Source organism: Giraffa tippelskirchi, chromosome 7, assembly GCF_054371585.1.
Source record: "Giraffa tippelskirchi isolate mGirTip1 chromosome 7, T2T-mGirTip1v1.2.pri, whole genome shotgun sequence".
Taxonomy (NCBI): Eukaryota; Metazoa; Chordata; class Mammalia; order Artiodactyla; family Giraffidae; genus Giraffa; species Giraffa tippelskirchi.
Genome location: NC_137281.1, coordinates 75,166,953 through 75,181,798, shown reverse-complemented (window position 1 = coordinate 75,181,798; position 14,846 = coordinate 75,166,953). Strand labels below are relative to the sequence as shown.

The window sequence follows — 14,846 nt, the reverse complement described above, 5'->3', positions numbered from 1 at the left end:
AAAAAAAAACTTAGTGTTCAGCATGTTCCTTTATAACAAATGTTCAATTAGTAGGTAGTTTACTATCACGCATCTAAGTTTCTAGTTCTTGGATATTCTATCAGTAAACATCGACTCGATGGACGTGGGTTTGGGTGGACTCCGGGAGTTGGTGATGGACAGGGAGGCCTGGCGTGCTGCGGTTCATGGGGTTGCAAAGAGTCGGACACAACTGAGCAACTGAACTGATCAGTAAACAGTTAACATTCAAAAGCTAGAAAACCTCTACCTAGTACATAGTAGGTGCTCAATAAATAGTGTTTGTGTTATAATGATGATTATATTATCATACTCTACACGATTATTACCAGAGAAACTCTCCAGCTTATAAATAAACATCAGTTAAGCTTCATGTTACAAAATCAGATGCTGTTAAAGCAAGCTCACTAAAAGAAGCGTTTTCTCTACCATGTCATGGAAGTCAGCACACGTCATCTCTTCATCCATCCACTGAGAGCTGACTTTATCCAATGTAGACTGGGAGCTTCCTCACACTAGGCCAATGGTTGAATAACTTTTCAAGTAGTAAAGACATAATGGTGCCTTTAATCAATGACACAATTCCTGATAATCTACTGACCATGTAAAAGTTGTTGATTCTCTTACATTAACAGTCAGAAAGACACATTTCCCTCCCTCTGTACTGTAGGATATGCCACCATCCTTCTGTTTGCTATAAGGATAAAAGGCCCAGTGGCCAGATTTACACAAAGAAAAACCTCTTGGATTTAACAGTATTTTGAGAACACACAGGAGGGCACTGTTAAAAAAAAATCATCATTTTTCTTCTAGCACTAAGAAATATGTAGTGACTGCTTTAATCACTTAATGTTTTCCAGTGGCTCAAAATTTCGCTCTCCTGAGAGATAAGATGAATGTGCAGAATGAATCTTCATCTTCAGGCAGCTGCACTGCATTGGAAATCAGTTCCCCTCACGGCAAAGCAGCCGACCCTTCAAACTCCCTGTCAGGTTCTTTCAATTATGTTCCAGACATGCAGTCAACCCAAAGAAGTCATAAACAACAGGTTCCACTCGGGTCCTCCTCCATTCCCTTCCTCCATCCCTGCAGAGAACAGAAACCCTCTCATCCATTCACAAATCCCCACACTCGGTCCCTGTGGCTGAGACTCCATGCAACCCGGCCGGTGTCTCCAGGTAAAAATCTGAACACGAGGGCACAGTAGTACCGTGGCACCGAGTCTGCACCATTCACCTCCCAGCCGCGCAAATCCAGCCTGGAGCTCGGATTTCATTTAGTGGAACTCGTCTCCGAACGCTCCCAACGATGCCCACCCCTCCTCCAGAGCTGAACCAGTCCAGCCTTCTCCTTCTCAGTGAGAACCAGGCCAACCCACCTGCTTCCCTTCTCTACCCGGTCCCCCCAAAACTGGCTCTCAGGACCCCTCCAGGGGTCTTTAACGCGCCCATTTCCGGGGCCCAAATCACCCGCCTCCCAAATGAAAAGTAAACTCCTCCTTAGCGACAGTCTCTCCAAACCAATCACGCCACTAAACTCCGCCGGAGCCCCCTGCCCGCGGGACGCGGCGAGCGGGCCCCCAGCAGCGCGCCCGGGCACCCGGCTTTTACCTTGACGCTGGTGTAGCTGGTCTGGGTCTCGGCCTCCGCGCTGCTGCAGCAGTGGCGCCTCCGGCCCCTGCAGGTGGTCGCCGCGGGGGCCGCGGAGTCCGCGCTGCTGCCGCTGCCCAGCTCCCCGCGGGCCCTGCGGGCGCGGGCGGCGCCTGGGGGCCCGGACGCGCGGCTCTGGGGGATGGCGTCGGCGGCGTCGGTCTGGACGAAGAGGCCGTGTAGGGGGGCCGCGGGGCCCTGCGACACGCCGGTGGTCTGGCGGGGAGAGTTGGACTCGTCCGAGTCCCGGCAGTAGATCACGCCGCTCTGCGAGACGTGGATGCTGGGGGCGCAGCCCATCCCTCGGCCGGGATCCCCCGCGAGCCTGTCCGCGCCCCCGGCCGCCCGGCCCGGGCGCCGCGGCGGCCACCTGCAGTGAGGGGGCGGGCGCCTCGGCGGCGGCGGCGGCGCCCCGACCGTGCGCCCCCTGGCCGGTCTGGCCGCCGCTCCGTCGGGCTCACCGCGGGGCACCCCGCCGAGCCTGCCGGGGCTGCGCGCGTCACCCCAACTTTCCCTTCTGGGCCATCTTCCTCCTCGAGCGGGCGAGCGCGCACACACAGCGCCCCGCGCGCACCGGCGGCCGCCACCCTCTCCGCCGCGGCGCCCCAAACGCGCTCCCCACGCCTCCGCCCGCCCCTCCGCCCTCGGCTCCGCTCGACCCGCGCCGCCGCCCAGCTCGACCTCGCCGGGCTCCCGCGGCCCCGGGGCCCCAGCACCGCCGGCACCTCTTTCCCTACTTTCACTCCGCGTGTCTCCCTCCCTCCCTCCTTCCCTCCCGCCCGCCTTTCTCCGCGGCGCCCCCGCTTCGCAGTCGCCGCCGATGGGGCGCTGCTGCGCTACTGCGCCCCTTGGCCCCGCCCGCCGCTCCCCGCATTCTCGCGGGCTGGACACAGCGCGCTCGCTGCCCGGCTCGGCACCCCCCACGCCCCGCCTCCCCCCGGGCCCCAGGGTGCGGCAGCGGTCACCACTCCCCGGCGCCCTTCCCTCCCTCCGCTGTCCAGAGGCCTCGTTCCTCCTGCACCCGTCCCGGGGGCCGCACCTCCAGTGTCCTAGTCTCTCTTCCCCTCTCGGCACAAACCCCGGGCCGGCCCCGAAGGGTAGTGTAGCCTGGGGAGCACCCCCAGTAAGCCTCTGGCCTTTCAGGAACACATTGTAACATCCCTGAGCCAAATATCATGACGCCCCGTAGGGACCCTCCAGCCCGTGCCCACCCATACAACTTGCTCGCCTCCCAGTTGACTTAGATCATTAAGGAGAGGCTTCATACCTCTGTAGTCCCCCGCTTCCCCATGTACACCGAAGGCTGAGTCGGATGGCGACCCAGTCTTCAAAACAGTAGAGTAGACAGATGATGTCCACTCATCATCCGAGGTCACGCCAAGGAACCAGAGACCAGGTGGAGGACCAAGCCCTTGAATGCACAAATTCCTCTAAGAACCAAAGAAAGAACAGAAAAAGCTGTTCGCGTGGTTCTGGGCTTTCTCCTCCAAAGTTTTCACCTCTTCCTTGGGTGTCACTACATTTTCACAGTGGCTTCTACTCCATCCAATCCCCACCCCCACCCCCCGATTGTCCACTGCTCTGCCTCACACCAGGCTGGGCAGTCAAAACTGCCTCCCCGCAGTCCCCTCAGTGAGGCGTGCACAGCTTCCTTGGAGGGGAGCAAGAATACCTTCAGAAGAAGGCTGCTTATCCTCCTGGATGTGCAGTCTGGGTTGGAGCTGCCAAGCATCACTGCCCATTTAGTCAGTTGTTCTTTGAGTAATTCCAGTCTGCTGCCACAGCATCACAGAGGAGAAATGGATGGTCCAAGAAAGGACTCAGTGTGTAAGGTCAAATGCAAAAGCAAGAACATAGAGTCCTAATGCAAAGCACAAAGAATCCAGCTTGAAATAATTTCTTTGATTCTTCCCTCTCTTTCTCTCCCCATCACATCAAATTTGGGGGTGACTGGGTCAAGACTTCAAATGACAGCTTCTAACCTTCATGGAGAAGCAAGGTGTCACCCCACATCTCAAATTCAGATATACAAAGGAGGAAGAACTAACCTAACCTAGTCTAATCAACCTAATCTAAGTCTTTTGTTTCTCTTCTCAGCTTTCTCTACTCAACTCTTGGTCTCTAAAAAAATTTTTTGGTGACATGAAAAAAAGTCTGTGCTACATTTTCTAATGGACAGGCAAACTGCTCATAAAACTCCTGTGCAGGTTGGGTTCCTCCCAAAGCAGATTCTGAAATGATATTCTGTAGGCACAAGGCTGATGAGTGCATACTCTTGGAATCAACATCTGGAAGGAAAGGAGGGAGAAAAGGAAGCAGGGAAGGGACTTGGAGGTTGAGCAGAGGGAGAAACTGAGCTAGGATACAGCCTCACTAAGAGCCACAGGCAGCCCTGCAGGGCAAATTCTGAAGCTGTATGATGCTTCAGCGTTGTCCTGAATTGGGTCTAGGAGGACACACCTTTATACCCTCACATAGGTCAGCAGTTACTTGTAGGCCACCTGGGTGGCCCTGGTCCAGGTGACTCTCTTCAGCTGAGGCAATTCCCTTGTAAGACTGACAGCTGAGCAGAGTGCTACCTGCTGCCTGCACTCCCCCCACTGGAGGAGTAAGTCATTCTTTCCTGGCACCACGGCTTCCAGCACAGTGCCCTTCCATGCTTCCTTGTCCCTATCCATGGCTATAAGAGTACCACATTAAATGGTCACCACTGAGATGCAGGCACAATCATTCATTTGAAATAGGTCTAAGTCTGATGGCTGCCAACTCTTCTACTTCCAAGGGACCATTCAGAATCTGGTAAAACATCATCAGAGTTAAGTTACAAAAGCACTAGTCTCCATACCAGTCCCTGACGCAATGTTAAGTCAGAAGATATCTGCTCCTAAAGCTTCTTTTTGATTCTCTTATATACACCTATTTCAGTCATCATCCTTCATGGAGCTACCAATCAAGGTCAACCTTTTTGGACACTTTGAGCCATGCTAATTCGCATGCCCTGTGTCTACTTTTTCAGTTTTCTCTAGGAATGTGGTTACTACGATGAAACCTCCCAGAGAAGAGAAATGGGCCAGCTACTCACTGAGGCTTTGAAAGAAAGAAGGCTATGATAAAACAGAAGTTACAATCAGTCTTCTGGTGGGGAACATTAGGAGCTGAGTCATGAAGGGACAAGTCACCCAGAAGAAAATTTAGGAAAAAAAAGAAGAAGAAAAAAAAATAGAAAGAAAAAAGAAAAAGATTAAGCTTTGAGAGAGTAAATAACCTCAAGGTGGCTACTGAACAGCACTGAGCCGCTTCAGTATCGTAACTGACCAGTTCACATGGGGACCCATGCCTTTCACTGAATGCGAGTCTCCTGCAGGAACAGAAGAGGGAATGGGGAAATGCACTAGGTATAAATTCCTCCTTCCATTCCCAATAGTTTTAGACACAGTCTTCCTCAGACCCAGCTTCCGCTGCCAATTCTGGCTTAGTGAAAGGAAAAAAATAAAGTATCCCTATAATCTCCACCAAGTGTTCTCAGTGGGAATGTGTAACCTCCCCCCATCGCTGGCACAAATCTGGTCACTGAAACATGCAGAAATGTGCGAGTGGAGGAAAAACGGTTTAACTGAAATCGTTCCTCAGCTAAGCTCCAAGGCCCGAGTTCTTGCTCCTGCAAGTGATTTCTGGACCAATTCCCATGTCACAATTTCAGCGCATTCCAGGATCACAGCGAAGTCTACAAGTTCAGACACTGCAGATAAAATTTAGGCTCAAGTTACAGAATAAGGCCAGAAAAACCAACATTATTTAAAAAATTGAATTAAGTTAAAAAATTTAGCTACAGCCAATGTCCAAGAAAGAAATAAAAAAGCAAACCAAATCAGAAATTTCTTCAAAAACTCAGAAATGTCCAAGGTCAGCTGAACGTTACATACAAGGTCGGCTTGTATATTTTATACTCATATCAAATACAGCTGACTTCAGAATTATGACCCAGAAGCACTGCCAGACCCTGAACAATTAAGGTCCCTTCCCATTCAAGATTGGTATAACTCTTCTAGAATTCCTCTAAAGAAGAAAAGAATATGATTGATACATGTTGAGTGACTTTTCATAAAGGTTAAAACAATAGCAGTTTTGGATTAATCTTTAGATAATCAAACATTTAATCAACCAATCAACCTTACAGAGGTCTGAATTCAAACTATATTCTTAATGGTGGAGCTTATTGGAAATCTAACCACCTGATAAGTGAAATGATACAGTTTATTAGGTAGCCGGGCACAGTGGAAGGTTCCTTGATCTCAGAGAGAGAAGGGCAGACCTGGAAGCAGTGCTGCCTCTTACAGCTGTGTAACCTCAGGCAAGTCACTTAACCTCTGGGCCTCAATTTCCTACATCATCTCCAACATCTCTAAATCACCCACCTTTGGGAATGCAGTGAAATCTTTCCTTTCTTTTATTAAATTGTTTTTAATTTAGAACAGTGGAATTTTTGAGCTGAGTGATCTTCAACCTCCCTGCACATCAGAATCACCCTGAGGCATCTGTCAGAAACACAACAGCTTCCGGATCCCACCCCAGAGACCTGGAGTCAGGGGTCAAGGGCAAGTCCAGCATTTGCCCTTTCAAAGAAGGTGAGTCCAGTGTAGCCTTTCCACAGCCTTCTTCGGGGACTAGAGTAAGTAACTGAAGTCCTGGGACTGCCCTGGTGGTCCAGTGGTTAAGAATCCACCTGCCAGTTCGTACAAGGGACACAGATTCAATCCCTGGTCCAAAAAGATCCCAGCCCATGCACCACAACTACTAAGCCCATGCTCCAGAGCTGGTTCTCTGCAACAAGAAGGGACTGCAATGAGCAGCCCATGCGTAACAACTAGAGAATATCCCCCACCTACCTCAACTGGAGAAAGCCAGCATGTGGCAATGAAGACTCAACGCAGCCAAAATAATTAAAAAAAACAAACAAACTGAAATCCTTACAAGAGCCTGCAGTATCCTATCTGATGTGGCCCCTGCCCTGCCTTTCTGTGCCTGCTCAGTCTCTGCTCCAGCCACAATGACCTCCTTGCTGTTTTCCCAAGAGAACTAACAATATCAGCCAGGAGCCCTTCCTGTTCTGCTCTTCATCAAAAAGAAGAGGGCTAACTTCCTCACTTTCCTTAAATCTCTGCTCAAAAGCTGTCTTCTCAATAACTCATTTAAAATCATAACCTGCACCCCTCCATGTCCCCCCATCACTCCTGATTCTACTCCACCTGGTCTATTTTTCTTCTTTTCATAGCATTTATCACCTGTCAACTGATTATATAATTAGCGCATTTATTATTATATTTATTGTCTATCTTCTCCAACTAGACTGGAGGCTCTACTAGAGAGAGCAGAGATTTTTTTTGGTTTCTTGTTCACTGATGGATGAAATACCTAGTGCCTGGTACAGTGCCTGTTGAAATATTTGTTGAATGAATGAATGCTTTTTTTCTCATTTCTTCCTTTTTTGTTTTTCTCTTCTCTTAACTGATATACCTCAAAATGGAAGGGGGTTAGGTTTTTTGAGTAGAGGGTTATGTTCTATGTTTTTTATTTTTAAAGTCAGTGAATGGTTTGACCTCATAATCCTCCTTTTGGCATTATACATCAGAAAAGTCAAAAGAATAAAACAATTTATTCACAATGTTTGTAGCAACACTGTTTATGATAATAAAAATGGAGATAATCTAAATATCAAACACTTAAGGAATAGCTCAACAAACTATCCTAGCAGTCAGAATACCACTATTTATATGTATATGGGTTAAATATTTATATATAGTATATGTAGATGGACCACAACTATGGAAAATGATTGTCTATTGGTTGAAGTTCATAAGTGAATGTAAAGTGATATACATAAGAAGCTGGAGCACGGCAGATTTCTTTTTTTGAAAAACTATTTCACTGAATACAAAAATAATGTAAACAAATGAATGTAATGTTTCTCAATTCTCTCCCCCAAAATATTTTAGCTAAGTATATTTTCCTTTATGGACTTCCAGTGATTTTTTTTTTTCTTTCAAAAAGAAGGCAGAAGATGGAAAATATTAAAGAAGGAAAAGAATCAGACATAGATGGAGACAAATTAATTTCTGTGGTTTTTTTTGTTTTTTTTTTTTACAAATTTCTTTCTAATTTACAAAGGAACTACTTACAAAGCAGATGCACAGAGACACAAAGGCACAGAGCCTACCAGAAAGTGAGAGTCAAAAAAGACATGAGAACTATTCTCATGGTGAAATATTCCTACCAAGTGGCTTTACAGCTCTTTTAAGGTAGTAAAAATAAGTTTTAAATTGTATGTTCAACTGTGAGTATATCACTTCTTGGACCTTTCACCACAGACCAAATGAAATTTGGGAGACTTGGCCCACATGATAGTTTTCCCAAGCTGGTTGTAGAATATGCAAACAGAAATGCAGGAAGGGATTCAGCCACCATTTGACTTTTTTAGGTTAACATCATCCAACATGGAATCCACTGAGCACTGGGCTCTGAATCCCTGTTATCAAAAGTGATCTGACCTTCCTATTAACAAGAACACCACAGGGAGGGGCTGGATCAGGCCTGGAAAGGGGCCTCCAGAATCTTCTTTCTACTCATTTTCAGAGTTCTCCTGGATTCAAATAGTTAGACTATGAAAGATGAAACATTCATTTCCAAAAATCTGGTAAATACATCTCACAGGAGTAAAATCAGGCATAAAAGGATTTACAAATGAAACACAAGGTACAGTCCTACTCAAAGGAGCTTCTAGAACAATCAGAGACTTACAGGAAGTGATAGAGCATAATACATGAGTTAACATTCAAAGCATAAGAGCAAAAATGAGTGGTACTGGCAATTCTCTTCAGTGGTTATAACAACTGGGGAAGGCTTGCTAGAGAAGGAGACATGTCAGTTGGACCTCAATCAGAAGGAATTTTCAAGCAAGGGGAACAGCATCAGCAAAGAAAGACACAGGGGCAGAATTCACCTTGGTGGATCTAGAAGACAGTAAGTGCTGCCGCTGCTGAGTCGCCTCAGTTGTGTCCAACTCTGTGCGACCCCATAGATAGCCGCCCACCAGGCTCCACCGTCCCTGGGATTCTCCAGGCAAGAACACTGGAGTGGGTTGCCATTTCCTTCTCCAATGCATGAAAGTGAAAAGTGAAAGTGAAGTCGCTCAGTCGTGTCCGACTCTTAGAGACCCCATGGACTGCAGCCTACCAGGCTCCTCCATCCATGGGATTTTCCAGGCAAGAATACCGGAGTGGGGTGCCATTGCCTTCTCTGAGAAGACAGTAAGTAGATGAGACAATTTAGTGTCTCCTAAGGTGGGGATGCTAAGATTGGAAGGGTAAGAAAGACAGAAAATGGAAAACCCTGAAACTTCTCCTATATGTAGTGGAAGTCAACGTATGTCCTACCACCTTTTAGGAAACTCCCCGTGTGAAAGTCTAGATTTAGAAAACAAATTCATTGTCCTGCAAAATAAGTGTTTGCCAAATGATAAAACATTGGCTTTCCAAAAAAATAAATAGCAGACTGCATGGCTTCAAGAAAACTTTTCTATAGCACTTTGAGTTTTGGGGGTATTCTAAGTCAGGTTACAAATTATTAATTCACTGCTATTTGATTTAAGATATACAATATATAGAGCAAATTAGTTTGTTCCTAAGTTAATGTGACATTTTCTCAAGACTTAATGGGTTATTTTTAAAGAAAAGTTGGGGTCAGGTTTCTAAGCAGGCCCTCCTCTACTGGTACACACACTTTGCCACACTCCAAAAGATTCCATTACACCCTGTGACACTAAAGTCATCCCTTCATTCAGCATACATTTACTGAGGGGCTACCATGTATCAGACACTAACTAGGCATGGGGGAACAGACAGAAACAGTCCGTTCTATAGCGTTGGAGAGAGAAACAAACAGTACAGTTCTCTGGTAGTAGTGAAGCTGGTACAGGGATTCAGAATACACTGATGTGATAGAGATGGGGGAGGTTATGGACATTTTCTCAGAGGAGTTGACATTTATATATGATTCTCGAAAAACCTTACCAAAGGAATATTGTTCTTGTCATCTATCCGTCCACTCACTCACATAGTAAGAACACTGAGGGACTTCCCTGGTGGTCCAGTGGTTAAGAATCCACCTGCCAATGCAGGGGACACATTGATCCCTGCTCTGGAAAGATTCCACATGCCTCCGGGCAATTAAGCCCGTGTGCCACAACTACTGAGCACACGTGTGGCAACTATTGAAGCCTGCATGTCCTAGAGCCTGAGCTCGGCAACAAGAGAAGCCACCGCAATGAGAAGCCCCTGCACTGTAACTAGAGAGCAGCTCCTGCACACTGCAACTAGAGAAAAGTCCGCATAGCAATGAAGACCCAGCACAACCAAAAATAAATAAATACTTTTTTTAAAAAAAGAACACTGAGCCCCCACCACTGTGCCAGCCCTGAGAGGGACACAAAGAAGGAACACTCAGTACCCACTCTCAGACAGTTCCATCAGAAATACAGACACATACCCAGAGATGTGTGTTAACACTTGCTTTGGAAAAGTAATCCAAGCCCAGAGAGAAAGATCACTGTGGGTGGAAGTGATGCAGAAGATGTCACTGAGGAGTGTAGCACTTGGAAGAAAGGGCAGTATTTGAATAAATTGAAATATCCTGTAGCTGTACATGTAGCTGTCCAGTTTTCCCAGCACCACTTATTGAAGAGGCTATCTTTGTCCCATTGTATATTCTTGCCTCCTTTGTCAAAAATAAGGTACCCAGAGGTACATGGGTTTATCTCTGGGCTTTCTGTTGATCCATTGGTCTATATTTCTGTTTCTGTGCCAGTACCATACTGTCTTGATGACTGTAGCTTTGTAGTATAGTCTTAAGCTAGGAAGGTTGATTCCTCCAGCTCCATTCTTCTTTCTCAAGATTGCTTTGGCTATTCGGGGTCTTTTGTGTTTCCACATTAATTGTGAAATTTTTTTTTCTAGTTCTGTGAAAAATGCCATTGGTAATTTGATAGGGATCACATTGAATCTGTAGATTGCATTTGGTAGTATAGTCACTTTCACAATATTGATTCTTTCAATCCAGGAACATGGAATATCTCTCCATCTCCTTAGGTAGGTTTATTTCTAGACATTTTATTCTTTTTGTTGCAATGGTGAATGAGATTGATTCCTTAATTTCTCTGATTTTTCATTGTTAGTATATAGGAATGCAAGTGATTTCTATGTATTGATTTTGTATCCTGTGACTTTGCTAAATTCACAGATTAGCTCTAGTAATTTTCAGATAGTATCTTTAGGGTTTTCTATGCATAGTATCTTGTCATCTGCAAACAGTGAGAGTTTTACTTCTTCTTTTCCAATCTGGATTCCTTTTCTTTTTCTTTTCTGATTGCTTTAACTAGGACTTCCAAAACTATGTTGAATAATAAGTGGAAAAGAGGCCATTCCAGAGGGAATAATGTGAGCAAAGGCCTAGAGGTGGGCACACACACTGAGTGCATGAAGAACAATGAAGTAGGTTATTCAAAAGGGCTGCAATGTAGGGGAAGAGTAGGGCCTTATTTGGGCTGTCAAGGTAGGGTTGGACCTACCAGGGAACCAAATGCCAGACTGAGGAGTTTAACGAAATTCTAGTCATTGGGAATCACTGAGGTTTTTTTTCAGTAAGAGTACTAATTTACTGAGATGAATTTGGTTGTATATTCAAGAAGGATTGGTGAAGGGAATTGGGAATGAAGATGAGTAAGGAGCTATAACAATCCAGGGATGAGATGATAAGGACTGTTGTGGACTGAATTATGCAGCACCCCACCCCCCACCCCACAGAAATCCGTATGCTGAAGCCCTATCCTCAGTGTGACCATGTTTAGAGATAGAGCTGTTAGGGAGGTAATTAAGGTTAAATGAGGTCATAAGGGTGAGCCCTAATCCAATAGGACTGGTACCCTTATAAGAAGAGGGAGTGATACCAGAGAGCTTGCTCTCTCCCTCTGCAAGCGCACACAGTGAGAAGGCTCCATATGTCAGCTTCTAGGTCTCCATGCTAACACAAGCATGGCCCTCCTTTCCCAGTGCAGCTAAGGAAACAGTCTCTTTGCCAAGACTTCCTTGGGTTTCCCTACGATCTGGTCTATACAGGGATACGAGTTTCTTGCTTCATGTCCAGATTGCTAAAGTCAATCTTCTGATAGTTCTGGTTCAAGAACAGATTTTGAGCCCTGGGATTTTCTCTCTTAACCAGTGAAAGGTGCCTCAAGGCTGCAGCTCAGCCCGAGGGCCCTGCATTAGCACCTTCTGTGGTTCTGATGTCTTAATCCTCTCCCTTGGGCTGCTGCGGCTGTGAAAGGAGGTATTCTAGAAGGCTTTTGGCAGAAAGTCTCTTCTTTCTCAGAGTTTGACATTTGCTCAGCAGCATGGCACTTCCCGTGTTGCACCATTAAACATCTCCTAGGCAACAGTAGCTGGGGGCATGACTGATTACTTCTTCATACCTCATATGATATGGCTTATAATAAATTAAGTCAGATATAGGAGCCCTTCCAGGGTTCTCTGCACCAGCAGCTGTCAAACATCAAAATTGCCTAAAACATAGGGCATAAATTCTCAGAGCACAGGGCATGAGAATTTTTATTTGGAACTAGATGCTACTGATACCAGGGCATACTTTGAAACCACTGCTATACATAAGATAAAAATATTACAAAACAGTATCAATGACCAAAAAAAAAAGAAAGAAAGAAACCCCAAACCCTTTACCTGTGATGTTTCATTTTCTGAAGCATAATATAACTTGTGCATAAACTTGAATGTTTTATTATACAACACAATGTCACAAAGTGCTATCATCTAGCAATTTATATGAATTGTGAAGTTATGAGTTTCACAATGCCCCTCCAAGCCAGGGACTTCTAAGAACAGGTTCTCAAGAATCTTCACCATTTCTGGGACACAGAATGTGGTGTGGCATGTGTGCAGAAGGGAGACTTAGAGAAATAAGCATTACATTTAAATTCACACCAGCAGAGCTATATAAATTTCCAGTAGAATACTTGATTTTCTTTTTCTTAATATATAGTGTTCAAGCCTAGGAAGACAAATATTCACTAACTTTTAGAACAATAAATAAAATTCTAGCAAGCAGTGTCCTAAGGAATAGGAGAGGAAGATAGTATGAAGTCAATCCAATGTAAGCACATAAAGCAAAATTTCTTTCAGAAACACTGGTTGAAAAGCAATAATAGCAATGGCTACTATTTAGGAGGTAGTTTACTATGTAAGTGTTATACTTTACATGTTTTGTCTCTGTACACAATTTCTCTATGTATGATGTCTCTATGCTTCTCTTCTCTTTTTGGATATAAAAGCTTTCAACATCTTCTGTCTGTTTACCACTAATCTGAACTCCCACCTAGCATGGCTAAGTTTTCTTGTTTTCTCTTGAGTATGGAGTCATCAAACTTTTATAGGTTATTGGGACTTCCCTGGCAGTCCAATGGTTAAGACTCCACATTTCCAATTCAGGGCATATGGATTTGATCTGTGATTGGGGAACTAGGATCCCACATGCTATGTGGCACAGCCAAAAAAAAAACAGGAACAAAAGCTTTAAAAGGCTATAAAAATCTACAGAGCATTTAAATATATGTGTATGTGTGTGTTAGTCGTTCAGTCATGTCCAACTGTTTGTGACCACATGGACTATAGCCTGCCAGGCTCCTCTGTCCTTGGAATTCTCCAGGCAAGAATACTGGAGTGAGTTGCCATTCCCTACTTCAGCGGATCTTCCTAACTCAGGGATCAAATCTGGGTTTAATGCACTGCATGCAGATTCTTACCGAATAAGCCACCAGAGAAGCCCCATATGTATATTATATATATATTTAACCAAATACATATTTGTGTGTGTGTATATACATATACACACACACACACGGCTTAGGCTATATGTACTGCATTTCTGAGATCTAAAAGATAAGATCCAGATCCTTCCTAGTGGAGGATTTTTTTTTTTAATCACCAACATAAACAACAACTTTAAAAGAAAAAAAAAATCTAGATTGTAGAAATGGAAATGACACATTAGGAGAAACATAGTTGTTACATTAAGGATTCAAGCCAGGATTTAAGATTTTCCTTCTCTTAACACTTTTCTCAGAGATAGAGCCCAGCCACAAAATCTACACATTTATGACACTTAAAGCACGAAAATGCAGAAAGTTTTATGAGAAATTCATGAGTTCAGTTCGGTTCAGCTGCTCAGTCGTGTCCGACTCTTTGCGACCCCATGGACTGCAGCACACCAGGGTTCCCTGTCCATCACCAACTCCCAGAGCTTGCTCAAAATCATGTCCATCATATCGGTGATGCCATCCAGCCATCTCATCCTCTGTCGTCCGCTTCTCTTCCTGCCTTCAATCTTTCCCAACATCAGGGTCTTTTCCAATGAATCGGTTCTTTCCTTCAGGTGGCCAAAGTATTGGAGTTAAGCTTCAGCATAAGTCCTTCCAATGAATATTCAGGACTAATTTCCTTTAGGATGGACTGGTTTGATCTCTTTGAGGTCCAAGGGACTCTCAAGAGTCTTCGCCAACACCACAGTTCAAAAACATTAATTCTTCTGCGCTCAGCTTTCTTTATAGTCCGACACTCACATTCATACATGACTACTGGAAAAACCATAGCTTTGACTAGGTGGACCTTTGTTGGCAAAGTAATGTCTCTGCTTTTTAATATGCTGTCTAAGTTGGTCACAGCTTTTCTTCCAAAAAGCAAGCATCTTTTAATTTCATGGGTACAGTCACCATCTACAGTGATTTTGGAGCCCCTCAAAAGAAAGTCTGTCATTGTTTCCATTGTTTCTCCATCTATTTGCCATGAAGTGATGGGACCAGATGCCATAATCTTAAGTTTTCTGAATGTTGAGTTTTAAGCCAATTTTTTCACTCTTCTCTTTCACTTTCATCAGGAGGCTCTTTAGTTCTTTGCTTTCTGCCATAAGGGTGGTGTCATCTGCACATCTGAGGTTATTGATATTTCTTACAACAATCTTGATTCCAGCTTGTGCTTCATCCATCCTGGCATTTCACATGATGTTACTCTGCACATAAGTTAAATAAGCAGGATGACAGCCTTGATGTACTCCTTTCCCGAT

The 14,846-nt window shown here is 44.9% G+C and overlaps 1 protein-coding gene across 20 annotated transcripts in view; it reads right to left on the bottom strand.

The window, feature by feature from the left end:
- The window catches only part of PDE8B (phosphodiesterase 8B), a 292,972-nt gene that overhangs the window by 259,051 nt on the left and 19,075 nt on the right, over nucleotides 1-14,846 (bottom strand). For 7 of the 20 annotated variants that reach the window (XR_014058459.1, XM_081505916.1, XM_081505915.1 and 4 more), the window contains exon 1: nucleotides 1,629-2,421. The exons of 9 other annotated variants lie outside the window; for them this stretch is intronic. Coding sequence is in view for 10 of the 11 variants with exons in the window: in XM_081505916.1 (XP_081362042.1) it covers nucleotides 1,629-1,967 (339 nt within the window). In the remaining variant the exon portion in view is untranslated. Of the gene's footprint in view, nucleotides 1-1,628; nucleotides 2,422-14,846 lie in introns of those variants that run through there. 4 more of the 20 variants (XM_081505919.1, XM_081505925.1, XM_081505921.1 and 1 more) reach the window with 2 other exon arrangements.